Source organism: Argentina silus, assembly GCF_951799395.1.
Source record: "Argentina silus genome assembly, chromosome: 2".
NCBI lineage: Eukaryota > Metazoa > Chordata > Actinopteri > Argentiniformes > Argentinidae > Argentina > Argentina silus.
Window position 1 is genome coordinate 419,948 of NC_139656.1, and position 24,561 is coordinate 444,508.

The 24,561-nt window shown below is 40.8% G+C and overlaps 4 protein-coding genes and 1 pseudogene across 7 annotated transcripts; 3 read left to right on the top strand and 2 right to left on the bottom strand.

Annotated features, from left to right (window-relative positions):
- Positions 1-96: 96 nt before the first annotated feature.
- On the bottom strand, positions 97-6,462 carry dnajb13 (DnaJ heat shock protein family (Hsp40) member B13). The gene is made up of 9 exons (XM_083697381.1): positions 6,357-6,462; positions 4,722-4,820; positions 4,479-4,582; positions 4,210-4,371; positions 3,955-4,112; positions 2,251-2,364; positions 1,725-1,838; positions 382-458; positions 97-257 (listed from the first exon to the last, which is right to left on the bottom strand). Exons 2-9 carry the CDS (start codon positions 4,787-4,789, stop codon positions 104-106), a joined length of 951 nt encoding a protein of 316 aa, XP_083553507.1. The 5' UTR covers positions 4,790-4,820; positions 6,357-6,462; the 3' UTR covers positions 97-103.
- On the top strand, positions 5,195-12,179 carry mrpl48 (mitochondrial ribosomal protein L48). Of its 2 annotated transcripts, XM_083697385.1 has the most exons (8): positions 9,429-9,550; positions 9,831-9,892; positions 10,087-10,118; positions 10,226-10,314; positions 10,456-10,625; positions 10,951-11,053; positions 11,165-11,254; positions 11,902-12,179. In XM_083697385.1, the coding sequence occupies exons 1-8, from the start codon at positions 9,530-9,532 to the stop codon at positions 11,974-11,976; spliced, it is 642 nt and encodes a 213-aa protein (XP_083553511.1). In that variant the 5' UTR covers positions 9,429-9,529; the 3' UTR covers positions 11,977-12,179. The 2 variants fall into 2 exon arrangements, with proteins under 2 accessions (XP_083553512.1, XP_083553511.1); XM_083697386.1 differs by lacking the exons at positions 9,429-9,550; positions 9,831-9,892; positions 10,087-10,118 and adding an exon at positions 5,195-5,220.
- On the bottom strand, positions 6,309-9,208 carry LOC310821615 (dnaJ homolog subfamily B member 13-like; annotated as a pseudogene). The gene is made up of 6 exons (XR_014555083.1): positions 8,923-9,208; positions 8,681-8,784; positions 8,416-8,567; positions 8,165-8,318; positions 6,874-6,987; positions 6,309-6,470 (listed from the first exon to the last, which is right to left on the bottom strand). The product of XR_014555083.1 is annotated as a dnaJ homolog subfamily B member 13-like (transcript).
- A 711-nt stretch (positions 12,180-12,890) lies between the features above and the next one.
- On the top strand, positions 12,891-16,741 carry tbl2 (transducin beta like 2). Its single transcript, XM_083690286.1, has 7 exons — positions 12,891-13,089; positions 13,590-13,708; positions 14,224-14,408; positions 14,735-14,886; positions 15,077-15,203; positions 15,620-15,772; positions 16,011-16,741. The coding sequence occupies exons 1-7, from the start codon at positions 12,963-12,965 to the stop codon at positions 16,468-16,470; spliced, it is 1,323 nt and encodes a 440-aa protein (XP_083546412.1). The 5' UTR covers positions 12,891-12,962; the 3' UTR covers positions 16,471-16,741.
- A 1,266-nt stretch (positions 16,742-18,007) lies between these two features.
- Positions 18,008-23,967, top strand: bcl7ba (BAF chromatin remodeling complex subunit BCL7B a). 2 transcript variants are annotated; one of them, XM_083697494.1, is made up of 7 exons: positions 18,008-18,172; positions 18,740-18,815; positions 18,954-19,041; positions 19,241-19,405; positions 20,655-20,731; positions 20,782-20,833; positions 21,111-23,967. In XM_083697494.1, exons 1-7 carry the CDS (start codon positions 18,081-18,083, stop codon positions 21,158-21,160), a joined length of 600 nt encoding a protein of 199 aa, XP_083553620.1. In that variant the 5' UTR covers positions 18,008-18,080; the 3' UTR covers positions 21,161-23,967. The 2 variants fall into 2 exon arrangements, with proteins under 2 accessions (XP_083553620.1, XP_083553621.1); XM_083697495.1 differs by lacking the exon at positions 20,782-20,833.
- The last annotated feature ends 594 nt before the right edge of the window (positions 23,968-24,561 follow it).

A 24,561-nucleotide genomic window follows, 5' to 3' on the forward strand; every position in this document is an offset into this window, starting at 1 on the left:
TGGCTATGGTAGAATTCCCTCTGTATAGGAACAGTTCTATAAAAATTGAGGATCAATGAGAAACTTGTTTTATTTAAAAGCAATCTTCCTGGGTGTTTGATTTTTAGAAAGCTAAGGCTTGCTTGATCAGTCGTTTCTTGTCAGCAGACAGCTTCTGGGGGAAGAGCGTGTCAAACTGGATGATTAGGTTTCCCCTCTGGGAAGGGTTCTGGGACAGAGGCATTCCTTCTCCAGACACCACCTTGCTGTGTTTGGGGCTGGGTGGGGAAGTTACATCTTTAGTCTCCAGTTAAAGCAGCATTTTACACAATCATTTTAGTATTTCTCAGCATGTAGAAAATAAACCACTGAGTAACACAACTGAAGTGAAGCACCACTCACTGCACAATGTCATTGACAGGTATGTTGAGAAGTCTGCCATCTAGTGTCTCCACATCAACAGAGAAACCAGTCAGGGCCTGTTGGGGGAAGGAATAAATGTGTCATGGGGAGACTAAACTCTATGCTAATATAGCTTCATCCAAAACATGATATTCTCCATGTTTTAACATACTGTACATTTAGCTATGACTTTACAACCACCACTGTCCCTGAGAAACCAATGATTGCATACAAGATATAATAAGACCCTTTATGAGCCAGTAACAGGCAAGGTTGGCGGGAATAGTTTCCAGCATAGTGAGTCATTGTTTGAGAGAATCTTTCTTCTGAGGTTTTATTTGACATTATTTGGTAGAATGAATTATTAGTTTTTAGGAATGTCTATCTTTAACCAACTATAGCCCAAGCCAGTTACTTAATGGGTGGTGAAAACTGCCCAACGCATCACCGGTTCCTCACTCCCCTCCATCGAGGCTGTCCAGGGCAAACGATGCTTGCGTAAGGCACGCAGCATCGTCAAGGACATTTCTCACCCCAACCATAGACTGTTCACCCCAGGCGCTACAGGTCTCTCCGCACCCGAACCAGCAGGTTCAGAGGTAGCTTCTTCCCTGCGGCTGTCACCCTACTGAACTCGAACACTGCACCTAGGTGACAACCTACCAACCCCTGCAACCCCTGCACCCCCCCCCCCCCCACCCGGACAATTGCACTATTACTGTACCACTGCTCTTACTCAATAGCACTGCTCTACTGTACATATCTGTCTATACTGTCCATAATCTGTCTATACTGTTCATAATGCACATATCCCTATATTTTCTTTAATACTACTGTTAATACACTGCACATATCTGTACATACTGTACATACCTGTTTATACTGTTCATACGGCATTCCATATTTATATTTATTCTGCTATCTACCTTAATGTTACTGTTAATACATATATACTGCTAGACTGCATTACCTATACAGCTCATATGCTGCTACACTGTTCATACTGCAACCTATTTATTCTGCTTATAATGCTACTGCTTACTCATATACTGCTTACACTGCACTACTTATACTATACTGCACTACTTACTGCTCATATATTGCACTACCTGTATATACTGTTCATTGCACTTTCTGCTATTTTGCACTTCTGGTTAGACGCTAACTGCATTTCGTTGTCTCTGTACTTGTACTCTGCACAATGACAATAAAGTTGAATCTAATCTAAAATCTAATCTTAATAGGGACTAAACTGAGTTAAATTCATCGAAGCAGACTATTATGTGTAGTGTGTACTAAGCTCTCTTGACTTTTTCTCTTGGGTCAGACTGAGGCTGTCTCACCATCTCCAGAGAAATCTGGGCCATGTAGACCAGATCATTGTGTTGCCTTGAAAACCGGGGATGACTCTTCTGTCGCACAATGAACACAATATCTGCAGGAATACTGTTGGGTCCCTAAGAGAAACAGCCAGGTAAAAGGAATTGGATAGCAGTCCATGAATACAGGGGCGGTTTCCCATACACAGATAAAATCTAGTCCTGGACTAAATTACACTTTTAATGTAAATGTTTATTTAAAATGCTTTTCAGTCTAGGACTAGACTTAATCTGGGTACAGGATTCTAGTGTTATACCCAAAATGAGAAGCCAGGAGTATGTTAGCCTCTATTTAGTGATGTTACCTAATTTCTATAAAGTCCCATGGAATGCATATTGAATGATTTGTGTACAACATGTAGCTGGTGCATACGAAAAGACACAAGACTGTTTCCATGTACAAACACTGAGGTCACAGGTTTGAGCTCCTGTGGGAAGTGATGTGTGAACCACAGAATACATATTTAGGGTATTTTGACAATTCTCTTACCTGATCACCCTCCTTTTCGAATGTTATTCTGGTGCCTTCATTCCATCCAGGTTTTACAATGATTGTCAGTATTTTGTCCTTGATGCTGGATGTGTGTCCATCTTCATTCATGACCTGGTTTAGAGATGAGGCACATTTACTGGGAACCCGAAAAAGCACAATGTGAACTGCTTGAGAGTCCCAATACAATACTCATAATACTATACATTTTTGATGAAAAACACTCACTAAGTGAGTAAGTGCAGAATTGTTCTTAATGCAGTTACACTTCCTACAATGTGCTCTGTGCTAGCAGTCACACAGAGTACTGTAGCCTATGGAAACCAAAGACAGATATACATCATGGATGTAAACCTACATAGTAGGTTGAATGCATACTGGCCTTATTTATTTTACTAAGATTTGAAATGAATGATTGTCAAACACAGTGAGAGAGGGTCTGATGGGAACAAAGTGTGATTTTGTTTTGCCAATGACACAGCAAGCAATATTCAAGAGGAGATGCTTTTCCTGATAGGCATGCTGGTCCCCTGTGATCATGGTCCTGTGCACATTCCACTGTATTTCACCATCATCACACGATCATCAGCAACCCCTAAGATTAAAAATGATACTTCTGAAATCTCTTGAAGTTGATGCCGCAAGAATTGTGCCAAACATAGTAGAAGTCGGGGCGCTTAGTGGCGTAGCACACTAATGCGCATACCACGTAGTCGCAAGGTTCCTGGTTCGATTCCGACCCTTGACACATCTTGCATGTCATCCCTCCTCTTTCTACCATCCTTCCTGTCAATCTCTACCGTCTCTATCCCAATAAAGCAGAAATGCCCTAAAAACATTTTTTTTTAAAAACAAAAAAACATGGCAGAAGTCTTTTTTAACATAATGGTGTATATGTGAACCACTGTGTCCCGAGACACATAGACTACACTCATGGTCATCTCAGTTAGAAAAAGAAGTACCATTTATAAATCAAACACTAGTAGACATTTCTATATATTTTACCCAACACCAAGGCATCAGAGTACTCTTGATTCTGATTGGTTACCACGGTTAGCACTGCGGTGTTAAAGGAGCAATCTGGAATTCAAAGGACAACAAAGACACAGCCCCTGCTATACAGTGTGTGTTTACAATTACAATGTTCACAAACAATGGAGTAAAACAAGCTTATATTTAGGGTTCTGATGGGGTAAAACAGTTGAACTAAGCTTATGAGACATTTATAAGTTACAGGCTATTCTTCAAGAATCAATGGCTGTATATCATTATTTTAAAAGTAAAAAAATGAATGTTCAAATCCCAGATAGCCCCTTTAAGAATAATAAATGTTTATGATTTGATTTTTGGTCATAAAGTAAACTAATTATAACTTACACACATGTAATAAAGTCTTAATAAACCCTTTATAAGGCATAGAGTATATTCTTCTTCAAATTCATACTAAAGGGTGTTATGACATGTCCCTACATCTGGTGCCTAGGCAAATGTGGCATATCACTTTTGCCCCCATTTAAGTCTATATAGCATGACATTTTCTTAAATGAATTGAGAAGCATCTATGTAGGCCTTATAAAGGGCTCATAATGCCTTCATTAAGTCTCTGAAGTTATACTTAGTTTGACCAATTTTTCATTACTGGGTACACCTATATTGGTCAAGGGGCATCTCAACAATAAGGCATAAGCCATGTGCGGCTCTTACCCTGCGGGATATTTTTATCTTCTTGGTACATCCAAAGAAGAGGTCCTCCAGAGCCAGGTGGAGGTCCCTTTCAATAGGGGAGTCTTGTGTTTTCACTCCCCTTCCTCTTAGGCCCCCAAACCCGATGGCAACTTCATTCCCATCGGTTGTGTGGAAGTCTGGAAAGACAAGTAGTCATGCAAGGAATTGTCATTATTGTGGTAGGTCTAACTTTGAGAAAAGTACGATAGAAAATAATGAACATCCTTTACCCACCTGCAAACGGATTGTCACCTCCAAAAAACTGCCTGAATATCTTGTCTGGGTTTCCATGGTAGATGTATCCGGATGACCAAGCTCCATTCTCTCCCGACTCAGGTGGGATACCACCTTTAAGACCTTCTTCCCCAAACTTGTCATAGGTTGCCTTTTTCCGAGCTACATTAGAAATAGTATGACTTTGTGATGGTGGATTGTTGGCACTGGCAACAACACACCACATCAGGCTTACAGATTTACACAGAGTACGGAGTACTTGTACTTACGGTCGCTCAAAACGTCATAGGCTTCGGCTACTTGATTGAATTTCTCATAGGCACCTGGTTTGTTATTCGTGTGGGGGTGGAACTTCAAAGCAATTCGTCGGTATCTGCGAAATAAGAAATAAAAACCACATCAGCATGCAACTCGTTTCATTACGTTAGAATTTTGGTACAATGTTACGTTACAACGCTAGCTACAATTTAAAACAAAGAAAGGCGCAAAAGCCATATTGTCTGAGATCTTACGACTTCTTGATGTCAGCATCAGTAGCGCTTCTATTTATTTCAAGTGCTGCATAGTAATCTCTTCCCATAGTTGTTCAACATCAAATGAGCAAGTAATCTCTGGAAAAACAATATTAAAAAATTTACTTTTTGTTTACAGAAAATGTTTATTTTAAAACCAAAATCAAAGGTTTAAACTTGGTCGTCTCCGAGTAAAACAATAACACGAGCTTGGTTACTGTCTTTGGTTGTCATGGAAGCGCCGAATTGATTGCTGGGAAAAAGCGCTCGAGGGACCAAACACGGTTTTGAGATGGTTTTGACACGGCAAATGAGATGAGCCTTTTGAACATTTTAGGACCAAGTCTGGTGTTCATTTGTGTGGTTATATAGTGGTTAGCATAGTGGATAGTGGTTGTTGACATAATATTTCATTTTGAGACCAGGAGTGCACCACAGTATGTCATTTGTATGTTGTGTATTTTCATGGCAACAGTTTCAGTCCACCATCCGCTTCAAGGTAAATTGTGTCACTGTACATAATTCATGAATTCCTGCATCGGTAAACGTGGTAATTATACCTGTTTTATGACTTAATGACTGTTTTCGAGAAATTGACAATTGTTCTCTGCAGAAAGCTGGGCACAGAGAGGCAGTACAGGAGAATGCCTACGGATAGGCATGTTACCCAAAGAAGCTTACACTGCTGCTATATATAGTGATTGGTCAAACTTAAATCTCTTATGTCTTCAGCCAAAGAAAGATAAGCAGCAGATGAAGCAGATCAAAATGGCCACAGATACAGAGTATGGGACCCTGAATGTGAAAGTGTCTGGCTATGACATGGTCCTTGTGGAGCACTACACCCAATACATCCACAACTTCTGCAACCGACTATGTGTCAAAGTGGACGAGAGGTGAGAGGCAGCCTTCGAGAGACTGTGCCACAGAAGAGTTAAAGTTTCTACTTAAGTTAGGGTTTCTTCAAGGTCATTTTTAACTAAATATTGCTTTATGATGTACCCTAAAAGCTACACCAGTAATTTTAAGAGGCAAAGAAATGATCTCCTTTCAAAATAAATGGCTTCCTCCAAGAGTTCTAATTACAAAAAATCCATGTCACTGTCACAAAGCTCACAGGCTTGTCCCTTGTATACTTGTATGGGCCTGTTGGGGGAAGGAATAAACGTGTCATGGGGAGACTAAACTCTATGCTAATATAGCTTCATCCAAAACATGATATTCTCCAACTATGACAGGCACCATGGGCTGCCTTCTCTACCATTGCCATGTTTTAACATACTGTACATTTAGCTATGACTTTACAACCACCACTGTCCCTGAGAAACCAATGATTGCATACAAGATATAATAAGACCCTTTATGAGCCAGTAACAGGCAAGGTTGGTGGGAGTAGTTTCCAGCATAGTGAGTCATTGTTTGAGAGAATCTTTCTTCTGAGGTTTTATTTGACATTATTTGGTAGAATGAATTATTAGTTTTAGAAATGGCTATCTTAAACCAACTATAGGCTGTAACAAGCCAGTTACTTAATAGGGACTTAATTGAATTAAGTTCATCGAAGCAGACTATTATGTGTAGTGTGTACTAAGCTCTCTTGGTTTTTTCTATTGGGTCAGACTGAGGCTGTCTCACCATCTCCAGAGAAATCTGGGCCATGTAGACCAGATCATTGTGTTGCCTTGAAAACCGGGGATGACTCTTCTGCCGCACAATGAACACAATATCTGCGGGAATACTGTTGAATCCCTAAGAGAAACAGTCAGGTAAAAGGAACTGGATAGCAGTACATGAATACAGGGGCGGTTTCCCATACACAGATAAAATCTTGTCTAATTACACTTTCAATGTAATGTCTATTTAAAACGCTTTTCAGTCAAGGACTAAACTTAATCTGGGTACAGGAATCCAGTGTTCGGAATCCAGTATGTTAGCCTCAATTTAGCTATGTTACATCATTTCTATAAAGTGTGTAATGAATTGTTCCATGGCATATTGAATGTGTTTGCGTACAACATGTAGCTGGTGCATATGAAAAGACACAAGACTGTTTCCATGTACAAACACTGAGGTCACAGGTTTGAGCTCCTGTGGGAAGTGATATGTGTGAAGCACAGAATACATATTTAGGGTATTTTGACAATTGTCTTACCTGATCACCCTCCTTTTCGAATGTTATCCTGGTGCCTTCATTCCATCCAGGTTTTACAATGATTGTCAGTATTTTGTCCTTGATGCTGGATGTGTGTCCATCTTCATTCATGACCTGGTTTAGAGATGAGGTACATTTACAGGGAATGCAAAAAAGCACAATGTGAATTGCTTGAGTCCCAATACAATACTCATAATACTGTATGTTTTTTTTTAATGAAAAACAGACTAAGTGAGTAAGTGCAGAATTGTAATTATCATGCAATGTGCTCTGTGCTAGCAGTCACACAGAGTACTGTAGCCTATGGAAACCAAAGACAGACATACAACATGGATGTAAACCTACATTGTAGGTTGAATGCACAAATGATGATGAAATAAGTGATTGTCAAACACAGTGAGAGAGGGTCTGATGGGAACAAAGTGTGAGTGTGTATGAGTTCTGATTAAAGGTGCTTTTGGTTGTTTTGCCAGTGACACAGCAAGCAATATTCAAGAGGAGATGCTTTTCCTGATAGGCATGCTGGTCCCCTGTGATCATGGTCCTGTGCACATTCCACTGTATTTCACCATCATCACACGATCATCAGCAACCCCTAAGATTAAAAATGATACTTCTGAAATCTCTTGAAGTTGATGCCGCAAGATTTGTGCCCAACCTTGCTGGAAGTCTTTTTTAACATAATGGTGTATATGTGAACCACCGTGTCCCAAGACACACAGACCGCATTCATAGTGATTGTAAATGTCATAACAAATATGTCCTCTTTGCCATTGTCAGTTGTATTTCTCAGTTAGAAATAAAAGTACCATTTATAAATAACATCAGTAAACATTTCTATATACCCAAAACCACAGCATCAGAGTATTCTTGATTCTGATTGGTTACCACAATTAGCATTGTGGTGTTGAAGGAGCGATCTGGAATTCAAAGAACAACAAAGCCCCACCCCCTGTTTACAATTATAATGTTTAAAAGTCTTAATAAACCCTTCATAAGGCCAAAAGTATATTCTTCTTCAAATTCATACTAAAGGGTGTTATGACATGTCCCGACATCTGGTGCCTTGGCAAATGTGGCATATCATTTTTGCCCCCCCTTTAGGTCTACATAGCATGAAATTTGCTTAAATGAATTGAGAAGCATCTGTGTAGGCCTTATAAAGGGCTCATAATGCCTTCATTAAGTCTCTTAAGTTATAATTAGTTTGACCAATTTTTCATTACTGGGTACACCTATATTGGTCAAGGGGCATCTCAACAATAAGGCATAAGCCATGTGTGGCTCTTACCCTGCGGGAAGAAGATTCTTGGTACATCCATAGAAGAGGTCCTCCAGGGCCAGGTGGAGGTCCCTTTCAATAGGGGAGTCTTGTGTTTTCACTCCCCTTCCTCTTAGGCCCCCAAACCCGATGGCAACTTCATTCCCATCGGTTGTGTGGAAGTCTGGAAAGACAAGTCGTCATGCAAGGAATTGTCATTATTGTGGTAGGTTTAACTTTGGGAAAAGTACGATAGAAAATAATGAACATCCTTTACCCACCTGCAAACGGATTGTCACCTCCAAAAAACTGCCTGAATATCTTGTCTGGGTTTCAATGGTAGATGACCAAGCTCCATTCTCTCCCGACTCAGGTGGGATACCCCCTTTAAGACCTTCTTCCCCAAACTTGTCATAGGTTGCCTTTTTCCGAGCTACATTAGAAATAGTATTACTTTGTGATGGTCCATGTTGGCACTGGCAACAACACACCACATCAGGCTTACAGATTGATGCATCACACAGAGTATGGAGTACTTGTACTTACGGGCGCTCAAAACGTCTTAGGCCTCGGCTACTTGATTGAATTTCTCATAGGCACCTGGTTTGTTATTCGTGTGGGGGTGGAACTTCAAAGCAATTCGTCGGTATCTGCAAAATAAGAAATAAAAACCATAGCAGCATGCAACTCGTTTCATTACGTTACAATGTTGGTACGATGTTACGTTACAACGCTAGCTACAATTTAATAAAAGAAAGGCGCAAAAGCCATGATGTCTGAGATCTTACGACTTCTTGATGTCAGCATCAGTAGCGCTTCTATTTATTTCTAGTGCTGCATAGTAATCTCTTCCCATAGTTGTTCAACACAAAATGAGCAATGAATCTCTGAAAAACAAGGACAATAAAACATATATACTTTTTATTTACAGAAAATGTTTTCTTTTAAAACAAAAACGTTGTCGTTTACTAACTAGTTACACAATAACACGAGCCTGGTTCCTGTCTTTGGTTGTCATGGACGCGCCGAATTGATTGCTGGGAAAAAGCGCTCGAGGAGCCAAACATGTTTTCCTCCCCTCTAATGGAACACTCTGCCCCTACCTGGCCACCATTAGGGAATTGTTATTATCGTCATTTTCTCCTCATAAACAGCTAATATATCTGGTCAAACAATGTGGTTTATTCTGGGCCCCATTTTGCTTGAGCAAAACGCACCCTTTCACTATGTCTGCTGAGAGCGGAACCAAAGTATTGTTGTCACTGTTCTTATACCACATTTTCCTTAAGGCGGACTAAACGCGATGTTTGTGTGCACACCTGCCCACCCCAAGAGTCTGTTACACCTCCTTCGTGGATCTATATTTCTTTTATCGTATATGTGTATTTTGATGCAATGAATTCTGTCATTTGCAAGGTATTGAGATTTCGATCCAGAAATGATGCATTTGAACATGGGTCTCGTTATTGTTATGTAGCTTGCTATGTTAGCCAGCTAGCGAGCTTGCGAGGAAGAAGGTCAAGCATGTACAGTCCTAGCCGGATAGCATCCTCCTCTATGCAGTCCTATATGGACAGATGGAGTCGGAGACTTTGCCATGTATCGAAATAAAAATGACCCAAGCCACAGTACAGTACATGGACGTCAGACGACCCTTGACAGTTGTCCATGTGTAACAAATATTTGTTCTTCTCAGATACAGGCTACATTCTCGCAACATTCGCGTGCGTTGGACCCAGCAGCAGCGTTTTTACGCCGGTAGGTCGGTAAACGGGGTTAAACCTTTATACCGCAAATGAGATGAGCCATTTGACCATTTTAGGACCAAGTCTGGTGTTCATTTGTGTGTTTATATAGTGGTTAGCATAGTGGATAGTGGCTGTTGACATCATATTTCATTTTGACACCAGGAGTGCACCACAGTATGTCATTTGTATGTTGTATATTTTCAGGGCAACAGTTTCAGTCCATCATCCGCTTCAAGGTATGTACATAATTCATGAATTCCTGCATCTGTAAACGTGGTAATTATTCCTGTTTTATGACTTAATAAGTGGCTGTTTTTGATAAATTGACATTTTTTCTCTGCAGAAAGCTGGGCACTGGGAAATGAGAGGCAGTACAGGAGCATGCCTACGCATGGGATAGGCAGATATAAGTACCTGTTACCCAAAGAAGCGGTAAGACTCGCCTGACCCTAAATCGTTTTACAGAGTACATTATGCATGTCCCACTCAGGTTTCACACTTCTCTATGACTCTCCAGCTTACACTGCTGCTATATATAGTGATTGGTCAAACTTAAATCTCTTATGTCTTCAGCCAAAGAAAAAGAAGGATAAGCAGCAGATGAAGCAGATCAAAATGGCCACAGATACAGAGTATGGGACCCTGAATGTGAAAGTGTCTGGCTATGACATGGTCCTTGTGGAGCACTACACCCAATACATCCACAACCTCTGCAACCGACTATGTGTCAAAGTGGACGAGAGGTGAGAGGCAGCCTTCGAGAGACTGTGCCACAGAAGAGTTAAAGTTTCTACTTAAGTTAGGGTTTCTTCAAGGTCATTTTTAACTAAATATTGCTTTATGATGTACCCTAAAAGCTACACCAGTAATATAAAGAGGCAAAGAAATGATCTCCTTTCAAAATAAATGGCTTCCTCCAGGAGTTCTGATTACAGAAAATCCATGTCACTGTCACAAAGCTCACAGGCTTGTCCCTTGTATGGAATAATACATTCTCTAGGAAGTTTGAATTAATGTGTTGATGCTTGAAGCACTATCCACTCTCACACTTTTCTCCTCTCTTCTCAGTTATGCATTACCCACTAAGAGCACAGAAGTCATGCTCATGCAGGAGCAAGGCACCAAGATGTATGTAGACACCACCCTTAAGACCCATGAACGAGTTGTCCAGGTAACAGAGCATCGAGAGCGTTTGTGATGTGTTCTCTTTGGCCTCTATCCCTTCTTGTTTTGCATCTTATTTTTGGGAGAATTGATCAGTGTCATGTGTTTTGTTTTATAGCTTCACCAGCTAAACGCCACACTGTCCCCCATCCTTATGGAGGTCCTTTTAAAGAATCAGCCCGAGGGGGTTCAACTCGATGTAAAACCGGTGAGCGTTCTATGTTTTTAAGTATTATCCTCTGCATTACTTTTTTCCTTGCACAATTATCTTGTAATGCTAAGGAGAAAGTGGGAAACTGGGATGAAAAAAATGCCAGCACTTTTAGTTGGCACTCTTGAATGTAATTATACATCAGCAGTCAACATAATAAAGATATCATGAGAGTGGAGCCACATTTGATGTTCCTTTTTAATTTGTATTTCTGAAACTCACCAGGTGAACTCCTCTAATAAGTAAGAAAGAAAGTAGATAAAATCCTAAATGATTCTCCCCACCCTCACTGACTGTGAGGGTGCCAACAATGGCACAGATGTGTAGCTCTTTATTTTACACTGATGGCACTTTTATAACTGCACTCTATTGCAAGAAATAATGGATAGAATGTACACAATATGTGGTATTGTTTTTATATTGTAGACTTCTTTTTTAAGGCTAAAGAAGTACTTTAGGACAGGTTAGGGCAAAGGAACTGGATAGAAGATCACTATTGCACATAATGTTCATGTTGATGCTCATGTTTTTTAATGCTGTCTGGTTTTAAGCATGGCACATGTGGGATAATAAACTTTATCTTGATCAAAAATCTTTTTTATTTTTTTCTGATAAACAACCATGCCCTTCTGTTTTTACCCCAGCACACAGAGGCAGATTACCTAGCACGCTTCAAGGCACGTCCAGATCTTGAGGGGCTGATTGCACAAATCAACTAGAGAAAGGAACCAGATGTCCTTCCTTAACCTCCCAATCCTTTTACCTCCACAGTCATCATACTGTACTATTTTCCCCCTTCCCCGTTCCTTTCTCCGAATTAAATGTTTTTGCAATCATGTGTACATATAATACATTAAATGTGGTGAATGTATGGCATTGAGGTTGCTGACACTCAATCAAATAAAGTTTTTTCATCTTTAAATCAGTTTTATTCTTTTGTCTCAGTAATGATTTGTATTAATAAAATCTGTGATGAGTAAACTAGGATGAGCACAATATAATAATAATATTAATAATAATAAACTTTATTTATATAGCACCTTTTTAAAACAATGTTACAAAGTGCTTTACAAAACCAGATATGCAAATCAAAACAAAAATATAAGTAGAAAGAGTAAAACAAAGACACATTCAAAAGAATAAGCAGCATCATAAACACAAATAAAAGTAGAAAAACTGTAAAACACAACACATTCAAAAGAATATGGGCAGCATCAATTAAAGGCTAAAATGAGTTTTAAGAAAAGATTTAAAAGAAAGCCCTGCAATCAGACACAGCAGCAATGCGTCGGACATCTCTTTTTTCTCAAACTTTGCTACTATATATCGGCTCCCGTCAGAACAACATGACGTGGAGGTATGGCTACTATGGACTTTGCTTAAGACCGTATCTATCCTGTACACATGGCATACCCCTCTCTTCTGATTGTGTGTACTTGGCAGATAAGAGTAACTCAAACTTATTAAGATTTGGGTTTGCAATTTATATATTTTAGTTACGGCATCAATATCAGCAAGGTATCTGTTTTTAAGCGTTCTATTCTGAAATTATATTTTGAGGGAGCGCTTTCACTTGTTTTATTAGGAAGACTTCCACAAACCGGAAGTTCTCTTCACAAAGGTCAAAGAGCGTCAATGGATGTTGCTTGCTAGCTGTGGTAGTTTCAGCTGTAGCCAGTGCTAACGTGGCACAAACTTGCCGAAAATGGAGATAGCCGCCTTCATTGCTTTGACGTTATTAATAGGAGCCCTGATCATTTTGGTTGCAGTTGCAGTCGGCAAGCAAAAGGGGGAAATAAGCGAACAAATACAACACAAAGATGACCTACTTGGTAAGAGTTGCTTTGGCAGACTCAGTGACAGGACGCGGAGTGGTGTTTGTGATAGTGTCCCGGTCAAGAGTCGGTGGAAGGCGAAGAAAGAGTGCCTGTCAGACTCCGACCATGTTGCTCCCGACTCCGTTTCCGAGAGTAGACCTACTGCTGAACTAGAATCGATTCTCCAGCTAGTTTGTTTGCTGACTGTGGTGTAACTATCTGATTGTTGTCTTTTGTTGTCATGACATACGCGACTATGTCATGACCACTGGTGGTGGTCACACTGTAATATATACTGGTATACTGGCCTGTCAAGAAACAGTAGATGACTAACGGCATCCGTATATGGACGCCTCATAGAAGTGTCAAGTGTGGCTTAGTTACCACTGACAGGAACATAACTTTGAACATTATAGTTAGATGTGAATTAGGCCTACTTTAGGATTCTGTCAATGGAAAGTGCCAAGTGTCTGCAAGACGGTCTTGTGTAACTGCTGTCAATTCATCTCTTGCAGTTGAGGAGAATGCAGTGAAGGCTCCCGCTGCCAAGAAACAGAAACCGCAACAGCGTCCTCGCAAGGATAAAGGCCAGCAACACACTTTCAGCCACTCCCTCCTGGCGTCCTCCTTAAAGGTGAGCCACACTACAAATAACATGCTTGACCTGCAAATGTTCATTAAGAACAACACAGTCCTAGTGTATGTATAGGGAAGTCCTTTTGCATGCAGGGCAACTTCTTGAATGTTGCCTTCAATAAGCCACATAAGGCATTGAATAATCTGCCATATACAATGATGTAATTGCTTACATCATTGCAAAGGCTGATTAAGATGTATATGTAAATCTAATCAATTCAAAATACCAGCTCATATTGTTGGATAATGATGATGAGGCCCACCATGCTCGGACAAGGTTGTCGAATGATCCACGGTTTTAATCACTTAGTCTTGTCAGGCACCCCTGCCATAGTTCCATATTTGATGTGACCGCCCTAACTTTCCAAGTCATTTGTCATCAGATTCCCTGAGTCTTGAATCTTTTGTTTTAAATAATGGATGAAGCTTTATTTTTTAAATAATGAATCTAACTACAAAAGCCTACCAGTATAAAACGGGCCCTTGAAGTTTCTCAACCCATATTATCAACAGAGCCACAGTGGTAACGTGACATGCCTGGACTTCAGCAGCAACGGGAAGTACCTGGCCTCCTGTGCCGACGACCGCACGGTCAGGATCTGGAGCACCAAAGACTTCCTGGACCGAGAACACAAATGTCTCAGGGCCAATGTAGATCTGGACCATGCCACATTGGTCCGCTTCAGCCCTGACTCACGGTACACATACAGATGTCTGACACCACACACACACACACACACACACACACACACACACACACACACACAGCGTTTGCTTTAGTGATGCCAGATTGTCTGATGGGCAGGGTTTGCACTTTAGGGACTATGATCCATTGATTGAATTGTGTCAGGTAAACTTAATCAAGCACACCTTAGTGTAATTTTTACATGCTTTCAAATACTACTGTATACACACTCACAAACACATTACTTACACACACAGTGCACACTCCACTCTCCAGGAAAATGGTAGAGACTGGTTGGAATGTTCTGTCTTTATTTTTTGTGCTTCCTGTGCACTGCAGGGCATTCATTACCTGGTTGGCTAACGGGGATACCATTCGTATCTTCAAGATGATCAAGAAAGATGATGGGTCCTTCACTTTCAAAGCTGCTCCTGAAGACTTCCCTCAGAAACACAAGGCCAATATTATAAACATTGGCATTGCAGAGACTGGTATGAATACTATTAATTAATCCATACAGTTTGAAAGGCTTTGAAATATGGCTGTGCAATGTGCAGTTCTTTTTAGAGTAATTTGAAGCCAGAGTGATTTCAATGTCAGTGGTAATTGGACACTGTGGTAATGATTTTGTCTTGAGTTGTTCTTCTGTTGTATCACTATATTCTCTGTCATGTGCTGTAGGCAAGTTTATCATGAGTGCCTCCACTGACACGAATATCCTGATCTGGGACCTCAAAGGAGAGGTACTGGCTTCTATCAACACCAACCAGATGACCAATTCTTATGCTGCCATCTCCCCCTGTGGAAGGTCAGTAGAACCCTGTCAACTGTCAACATGTTCTAACCCATCCATACATGTATGAGTGCCATCAAGCTCCCCCAGCCAGGTTGAAAAGTTTTTTTGGGTGTGTAAAATCAATTAGCCCATAGATTAAAAAAACCAGTAGCGTTCACATTTTCTTTCAATTGAAAATGTGAAAAATAGTTTTTCATCTGCACAGAGGATCATACAGAGACATTTCTACCAAAACGTCTGTGTGATCCCTGTGCAGATGCATCCACATTTTTTAATGATGAGGTAATCTCTTTAAAAAAACAATTTAAACGAGAATGTATGTTCTATGCACTCACAGACCTGTCATACAATGAGCATGGGTTTCAAATGAAAAGAAATAAATGCTTCCACCTGGACATCAGATGTTCACGGAATCCTTTTGTTCTCAGATTTGTCGCGTCCTGTGGCTTCACACCCGATGTGAAGGTGTGGGAGGTCTGCTTTGGGAAGGGCGGAGAATTCAGAGAGGTGGCGCGAGCCTTCGATCTCAAGGGTCATTCAGCAGGGGTTCATTCTTTTGCCTTTTCAAATGACTCTCGCAGGTAAGGCGATTTGGAAGTCATTCTCAAACATCAAAACGTCACACATTATACACAGCAATTAATAGCAATAGCTAGACATTTTAACACTCACTCTAGCTTACTTGGATCGATTCTAGAGAAATGGGTTATGCAAGACCATATATTTTTGGTTCGCTTTTGACTCGTTTTAGCTTTGTAAGGTGAATAATTGCAATAAATACTTCTCCATCAATTCCCATGACTCTCTCCTATCCCCCAGGATGGCCACCGTGTCCAAAGACGGCACGTGGCGGCTATGGGACACGGATGTGGAGTACAAGAAGCAGCAGGACCCCTACCTGTTGCGGACAGCGCCGTGCAAGTCCTCGGAGGGCAGTCGCGTGGCCCTGTCCCCGGACGCCCGCATCATAGCCATATCCGACGGCTGCAACGTGGCCATGTACAGCGCTGCCACCGGCGAGCTCGAGGAGGATTTCCACGGCGTCCACAGTGAAGAGATCACTGACCTAAGATTTGATATCAACAGCCGCTTCCTGGTGTGCAGCGGGGACCGGGCCATCCGCGTGTTCCACAACGCACCGGGCTACCGGGCCGCCATCCAGGACATGCAGACCATGCTGAAGAAAGCCCAGAACGAGGGCATGCGCCAGAGGCTCCAGCAGCAGATACAGAACGCGCAGAGCGCATTGGACGCTGTGCACGCCGCACCCAAGGACTAAAGACCTCTCTGTGTGTTTGATCTCTCTCTCCCCCTCTCTTACTGCCTCCTCCTCACTGAATGGCCTGCGATGGACACTGTCAGGGATAAGTGGTATTCGCATGCTGGTTTTAATAAAGATTCATGATGTGTTTCTAAGGAATAGGGGCTTGGATTTGTTTTGTTATCAGAATGTCTGCCCTTTTGTCCCTAAAGATTTGATTTGGTAAAGTCCATCTATTTGTAATAACTACTTGCATTAAAGGGATTGTTCACCCACAAATGTGCATGAAATGAAATGTCATGCCCAAAACATCTCAAATTCTCTGAAAATACTCAATTAATTTAAATGACTGAGATGATTTGAGCATGACATTTCAAACATGCTTATTTGGGGTCCATTGACTTCCATTGGTTTTTGGTTCAACCTTGGTTAAACCATGCTAGCAATTAGCTTTTAGTAACAGTACCACAGATAAAAAGAACCAGCGTGGATTGAAGTCTGTCCTTGTCCATATACTCCTTTCAGGGTAAGGAACCAAATATGTGATTTAAGTGATATTTGGGTGAACTATCCCTTTAAGTGGGATGGATGAATGCAGCCATGTCAGGTTGGGGCACTTGCTAAGATGTGTCTGATGGACTTCTGATTGTGAAGCACAAAGTTACTTGTTCTTTAGGACGGGATTGTATATAGCATCCATTCACCCAAAGCATGCTGAGGTTTTGAACCAGGGTTAACCTCGTTGAGACCTAGTTCAGAAAGCCTGGGGAAATCCTTTGCAGAAAGTAGCTACAAAGGGAGGAAACCCGTCTGAAATGTGTGACACCTTGTGACATGCTAAACCAATCAAATACCTTGTTTGGGTGGAGCTACAAAAAAACTGAATTCAGGTTTTCTTCCAATTTCTTCAATGTTGCAAGCTAGCATAGACAACAACTCTGTGAAAAACAGTCCTACCCAGTCAGAAAAGATGATGCATATAAAAACAAGCAACCATTCTATGGGCATGTTGGGGATGGTTCTTGGAATGTAACTTCCAATGAAATTGTGAGCACATTCTCCCATCGCTCTGTCCAGTTCAATCAATCAAAGCCAGAACGGCTAATCTAAATTCTCCAGACCTCCAAAAGAGGGGTGAGAACAACGTCACTCTGAGGTATGGCTACGTGAGACCAGAGTAAGCAGGAATCCCTGTATCATATCCCGATATCATGACTGCAGGAAGTCAGGGATACAATTTATAAATGTCTCTGTAAAGAAAAGACTAAAGCCTGATTGTTTATGTGTAGTGTGCACTACTTTGACCAAGAGAGAAATGTTGGCCATTGCTCTGGTGGAAGCTGGTGTATGTGGGTTCATTTTATTACTGAAGCTAATAATCAGCTGTGATGTATTTTGTGCCTACAGTTACATTTTCAGTGTTGAGCTCATAACCAGATATTAACAAGTGAACCCAGCTGGTAACTTTTTGTAAGTGCATACAGGGGATTCGAAAGGCGTTCTCTAAGAACCAGAAGTGAACGGGTGCTCGAGAACTCGCGAGATTCGGGGGCTGGACAGCTGAAGGCTAAACAAGCTATCGGAGTGGCAGGGGAGACGAATAAAAGTAAAACCAAGAACAAATAGCTATGTCTGGACGCTCAGTTCGCGCTGAGACCCGGAGCCGGGCGAAAGATGACATGAAGAAGGTGATGGCGGCTATTGAGAGAGTTCGGAGATGGTGAGTACAACACTGTTTTTGTTGTGTGATAGATCTTGAAAGATTCTCGAGACAGAAAGTTCAGCGACAAGGAGGCGTGGTGTGACAGAATGACAGTGACAGACGCAGTGAACAACCAATGAGAATCAGCATAAAGCCCTCTCCCTCGAGACAAGTGGCTTTTCAAAAAAGGGGCGGGACTCTAAAGTGGTACTTTAGCAAAGCTCAGTCAAGCTAGTTAGTTAGCTTGCTAACATGCTTCTGTAGGATATGTAACTATAGCTAGCTACGTAGCTACTTCACGGGCAGACAGTTATTTAGCGGTTACCATACACTTAGTGATAGTCGTGGCAGGCCAGGCATTCATATTAGTCCTGGCATGAGTTGAAAGTGAAGTCGCTTTATGGTCCTTGGGAGTCACGATAGTATCGATTACATAAACATAAACATGCCATTATATAATCTGGATGTCATCACCATTGTTGATGATAAACTCATGTAGGTACCATCAAATCTAGATCAACGAGGATGATGGAGCAAAGCTGAGTCCTCTCTTTGACCTGACTGTTTTATGAACATCTTGTCTAGGGAGAAGAAATGGGTGACTGTTGGAGACACATCTCTAAGGATATTCAAATGGGTACCTGTGGTGGACACCAAGGAGGCGAGATATTTTCAAAGCATAACTTTTTATGTATTTTATGTTTAGATTATGACTCTGATGAGACATCTTCTAATGGTTGATTTTAACTGTATTTCGTTATTAATGCAAAGTATCTGATAATGGGTTTGCCTCTTTTAGAAAGACAAGAAACTGTCGACTGGGACAGTCAACTTCTCCACAGACCCTGTCTCAGAAAACACACACTCGGTTCTGCTGGATTTTCATGGTAGGGAACAAGAACTAACCACCCATTGCTGTGTGCTTATGCCTGTGAAAAGGTTGAATAACATGAGGCCCAGGACATGTCACAGCTAATGTTTTGACCTGATTAGAGGATTTTTTCTTGCTAAATAAGGTAGGCAACAATTGTAGCATCTTTTTCAAAGTATTCAAAGTAACACTGCATGTTCTGTCTTCCTCCTCAGATGAGAACAGTAACCAGAGCTCCCTCTCTGATATGTACCAGCCCAAAGTGGACAGCAGCAGTAACTCCAGCCCCCAGCCCAGCGAGCCTGTGAGCCCTGCACACGCTTGTGACTTCCGCACAGACGACTCACAGCCCCCCACGCTGGGCCAGGAGAGCATGGAGGGTAAGACACACACTAATATGCGCACTCATGTGTATTGTGTAGTACACGCATGTTGATGATCGTCATGGAACATAATCATATCCACAACTAGCCCTAATGGACCCACAACTAGCCCTAACTAGCCCTAATGGCTCCCCTATCGTGGCTGCCAAGGGGCGTGACTCCTGCAGTACAAAGCCGTCCTACGGATGGTCTTAACGTTATTCGATTTCTGATTGCAATACCTTGTTGTATACCTTAAGTCCTGTACTTCTATACTACTTTGAAATAATCTTCTGACCTGATGCACCACCGTTCCCACATTATCACTGGAAATAATTCACTGAGCAACACCATCACACCTGTCTAATTGGCGCTGTTGCAACGCAATGAATTGTTGTCAGCCACAATTTGTGAACATCGGCATCAGCAAACATGTTTGGGTAGGTTTTCATCAAAACCAGCGGATTAAAGTTGGATATATTGTTATCAGTAGATTATTTCAAACTACAGTGGTATGGAAGTAAAGGACTTCAGGTTTAGAATGAGGTATAACAGTCGATAATCAAATATTGCTCAGGCCATTCGTAGGACGACTTTGTACCTCAGGAGTCAAGCCTCTTGTCAGCCACAAGTATTGAGGTCTGCTTGGAATAATTCACAGCATCCAAAACATCAGCCACAGACTTGTTTTGATGATTCAGACAACTTTGATAAATTAGCTTGAATATACACTCACCGGACACTTTATTAGGTAAACCTTGCTAGTACTGGGTTGGACCCCCTTTCGTAGCCCATCTGCTTCAAGGTTTGACGTGTTGTGCGTTCAGAGATGGTCTTCTGCATACCTTGGTTGTAACAAGTGGTTATTTGAGTTACTGTTGCCTTTCTATCCCTGCCGCTCACTGGATATTTTCTCTTTTTCTGACCATTCTCTGTAAACCCTAGAGATGGTTGTGCGTGAAAATCCCTTAGATCAGCAGTTTCTGAAATACTCAGACCAGCCCGCCTGGCACCAACAACCATGCCACGTTCAAAGTCACTTAAATCACCTTTCTTCCCCATTCTGATGCTCAGTTTGAACTTCAGCAGGTCGTCTTGACCATGTCTACATGCCTAAATGCATTGAGTTGCTGCCATGTGATTGGCTGATTAGATATTTGCGTTACCGAGCAGTTGAACAGGTCTATCTAATAAAGTGGCCGGTGAGTGTGTGTGTATATATATATATATATCTTCTGATAACACTTTATTTATTATTTATTTTCAGAGTCATCATTGCCATGTGAATTAGCTGATGAACCTCCAACCCTGATCAAGGAGGACTTGTTGCCCCTCACTGCTCAGGTGAAGCATACCTCACACCTGCAAACCACATCTGATACTTCACTGCTCAGGTGAAGCACATACCTCATACCTATAAGCCACACCTGATACCTCACTGCTCAGGTGAAGCACACACCTCACACCTGTAAACCACACCTGTATACAGGGTCACATGGCTGGTCTAAACCGTTTTAGACCAGCCATGAAGCACATATCTCACACATGTAAACCACATCTGACACATGTATACAGGGTCACAGCATTACTTTTTTCGAACAAGAGACTGGTCTAAACCGTTTATTGTCTCTAATGACATTGTCTCACAGATCCTGTCCAGGAATATATTCACATCACTTAAACATGCACATAACTTCACCTGAAACTGTTGTGTCCCAAACAGGAGGAAGAGGAAAGCTCTGGAGCTCCACCCCTGAAGAGAGTGTGCACTGAGCACAACTCAGTCCTGCAGGTCCCCTCCCTCAGCTAACGCAGGGCTGGGCTTCATGTACATTTCATCTCAACTTACTTCAGGCAATAAGTTGACTCTGTTCGTTATTTGGCCAGTCATCCATTGTTTTCAATGAGGGTATTTCCAATTCATGAATCGAGTTTCCAATGTATTCCCTGAAGTGATTTGAAGTTGGCTAAATGTACATTTATTTTTTTATATATATATATATATACACACACACACACACACACACACACACACACACCACATGCTTATACTAACCTAAATGAACGTACAAGGGTGGTTTCCCAGACACAGATTAGAACTAGCCCTAGACTAAATCACACTTTCAATGGAGATTCTCCATTAAAAGTTATTTTTAGTCTAGGACCAGGCTTAATTAAGGCTAGGAAACTGGCCCGTAGAGTCCTGGAGAAAAGACATTGACACATAGCACATTTATTAATTAGTGATTGCAAAACTTCTTGAAGTGCGAGTAATAGCAAGTGCCGGATAGGCAGAACATACCATTTGGCAAGAGGGACAGAGGACAGGAGAGGAAGAGAGGACCATGACAGAGGACAGGAGAGAGATAAACACAGTAATGATAACATGCGGGACCGAAGACGCTTTCTATTCTTCACAACTTTCCAAAAAACGTCTATTGATCGCTGCCTAGCTTAAATTCCAAACACAGTGAACGATATATACTCACTTAACACTTTATTAGGAACACATGTACACCATCTCATTTATTAGGAACACCTGTACACTGTGGTGTAATGGTGTGGGGAATGTTTTCTTGGCACACTTTGGGCCCGTTAATGCCAATCAATCATCGCTTGAATGCCACAGCCTATTTGACTATTGTTGCTGACTATGTGCATCCCTTCATGGCCACAATTTACCCATCTTCTAATGGTTACTTCCAGCATGATAATGCACCATGTCACAAAGCAAAAGTCGTCTCAAACTGGTTTCATGAACATGACAATGAGTTCAATGTTCTTCAGTGGCCTTCCCAGTCACCAGATCTGAATCCAATAGAACACCTTTGGGAGGTGGTAGAACGGGAGATTCACAGCTTGAAAGTGCACCTGAAAAATCTGCAGGATTTGCGTGATGCAATCATGTCATCATGGACCAGAATCTCAAAGGAATGTTTCCAACATCTTGTGGAATCAATGCCACGAAGAATTGAGGCTGTTTTGAGACCAAGGGAGGCCCTACCCAGTATTAGTATAGTGTTCCTAATAAAGTGCTCAGTGAGTGTACATCCCTTGTGTGGTACAGAACTTATTCTCCAGACCGACAAAAATGTTCAGACCGAACATTTGCGGAAGAAAAAGAAAAACGATAGAAAGGGGATTATAGCCAGGGTGGAGAGTATTATGTACATTATGTAAACTACATACATAATGTGCATATTTGGGTCAAGGATAGGAAAGTGACTTATTGGACCTTTTTAATTTTCTTTTGAAATGACGTGAATCTATTAATAATTAGTTAGGACTATTTGGCTTGAATGGATTCAAGGCCAAATCCAAAACCAAAAAGGAGTTACATTTTGTTGATTAGATGACTGTCCTTTTATTCACTTTTATTTGGAAAATACAAAATATAACCATTCGTTAAACTATTTGGCTGGCATAGTGATGCAAACAATTAAGGGGAATGTATGAAGACATCAGTGAAATAAGCCATGGTTGGTGTTTTATGGTTCATCATGTATGATTGGCTCTATTTTAAGTGCAGGGTTGGTATTGTGCCATTCTATTGACCCCTGTTTACACAGTGGTATCTGTCAGGTTCAATTATACTTTGGCATCAACTGCTTGTTGCTGAATGGTGAATGTGTACATTTACAGAAATGTTATGAATGTGCCACTGATACAGTATGTTTTTTGTGTCAACCAAATGTGAGAGTTTAACATTGGAGAATGTTTCAAAATCGCAATTTGTACTGCTTGTGATATGGCCGTTATATTCAGTGAATGAAATTGTTCTCCTAGGGTTGTCATGTGTTGTTATTTATCTCTTAAATATGTCAGTAGTTATTTAAGTTTAATTTACATTGGAAATGTTATTGTTTCTCAGTCTAAAATGTATCTTGAGCTATCGTCCTTAGTAACCCAAAGAAGCACTTGTCTTTCTCAGAGATTATGTTTGGTGTCATATTTTACTTGAGTGATATGGGGAAAGTGTTGTATCAGGTTAGCATGTACACTGAAACTTTATTTTTTTGGATTGTCAAGCCGATTTGACGTAGAAATATTATGCTTTTTCCCAACTGACAATCAACAGTAATTGCACACAGTTCTGCAAATTGCTATTCATATAAAAAACAATGCTGTATATATATATTTTTTTAAATATGTAGTTCCCATGCGGTCCCTAGTTATTGCCAGTGACAGTGATGTACAGTAAATTTCAGTCTTATTGTTTCATAAGAGCAGGCCTGTCTGTCTCTTGATAAGACATGGTTGTTTCCGGGAATGCCAGTGTTTTATATGGCACAATAGCTACAAATTTCACAAAGGGTTGACTTAATGTGATGACAGTAATCCAAATTTTAGTAACCTTGAGGCAGATACGATTATAGTAGGCTATACAGATTCAGCAAATGCATTCTTTTATTTTTTAAGAATGAATTTTGTAGAACAATTAATAAAGACTATTTTGTATTCTATTGTAATTTCCAAGTACAAATAATTTATAAAGGAGCATGGATTTGGAAATCATTTGTGCCAGTACTTTTATTTACTATTTTTGTATTTATTTATTTATTTGTTAATAATTACATTTTCTATCTGGTTCCATTTGCCTTATCGTGAACTTTTGTTAAATAAATATTAGCTGAGCTTCATCAGAAATAGGACTACAGTGACTTGTTCATTTTTAATGACCTGCACTTGTTGCATCATTAGAACTCCATATTTGCATGTTAGTCATTTAGCAGATGCTTTTCACTTTATATTTGGCTAAAGTAAGTCAATCCACTACATCACAGTCATCGTACCTGGCGTGCACCACTTTTCGACCTGGGCTCTATTTCCAACTGCTTTCGGCGGTGACGCACTTCCTTGTCCTATGCCCGCAAAGAAAAATATCAAAGAAAAATAAGTAAGTATCTCATCCTTAAACATGTCAATGAGTCTAAATGTTCCATTTTACGATCATTCTTACAGTACATGTATATTAACACTATAGTGTTAAAAAAAGACAACCTAAATGCTTAAGTTACATTTTGGTGTGGTTGTGGTTGCCAAATTCCTTAATTATGACAATTCAAGAAATCGCTTTTAGGGAAATCACTAAATTAGCCCCATCCAGTTTCACTAACTGCCATCCTGTCGATAATGACAGATGACACACTGGTGAATTGAATGGAAGCGCTCTT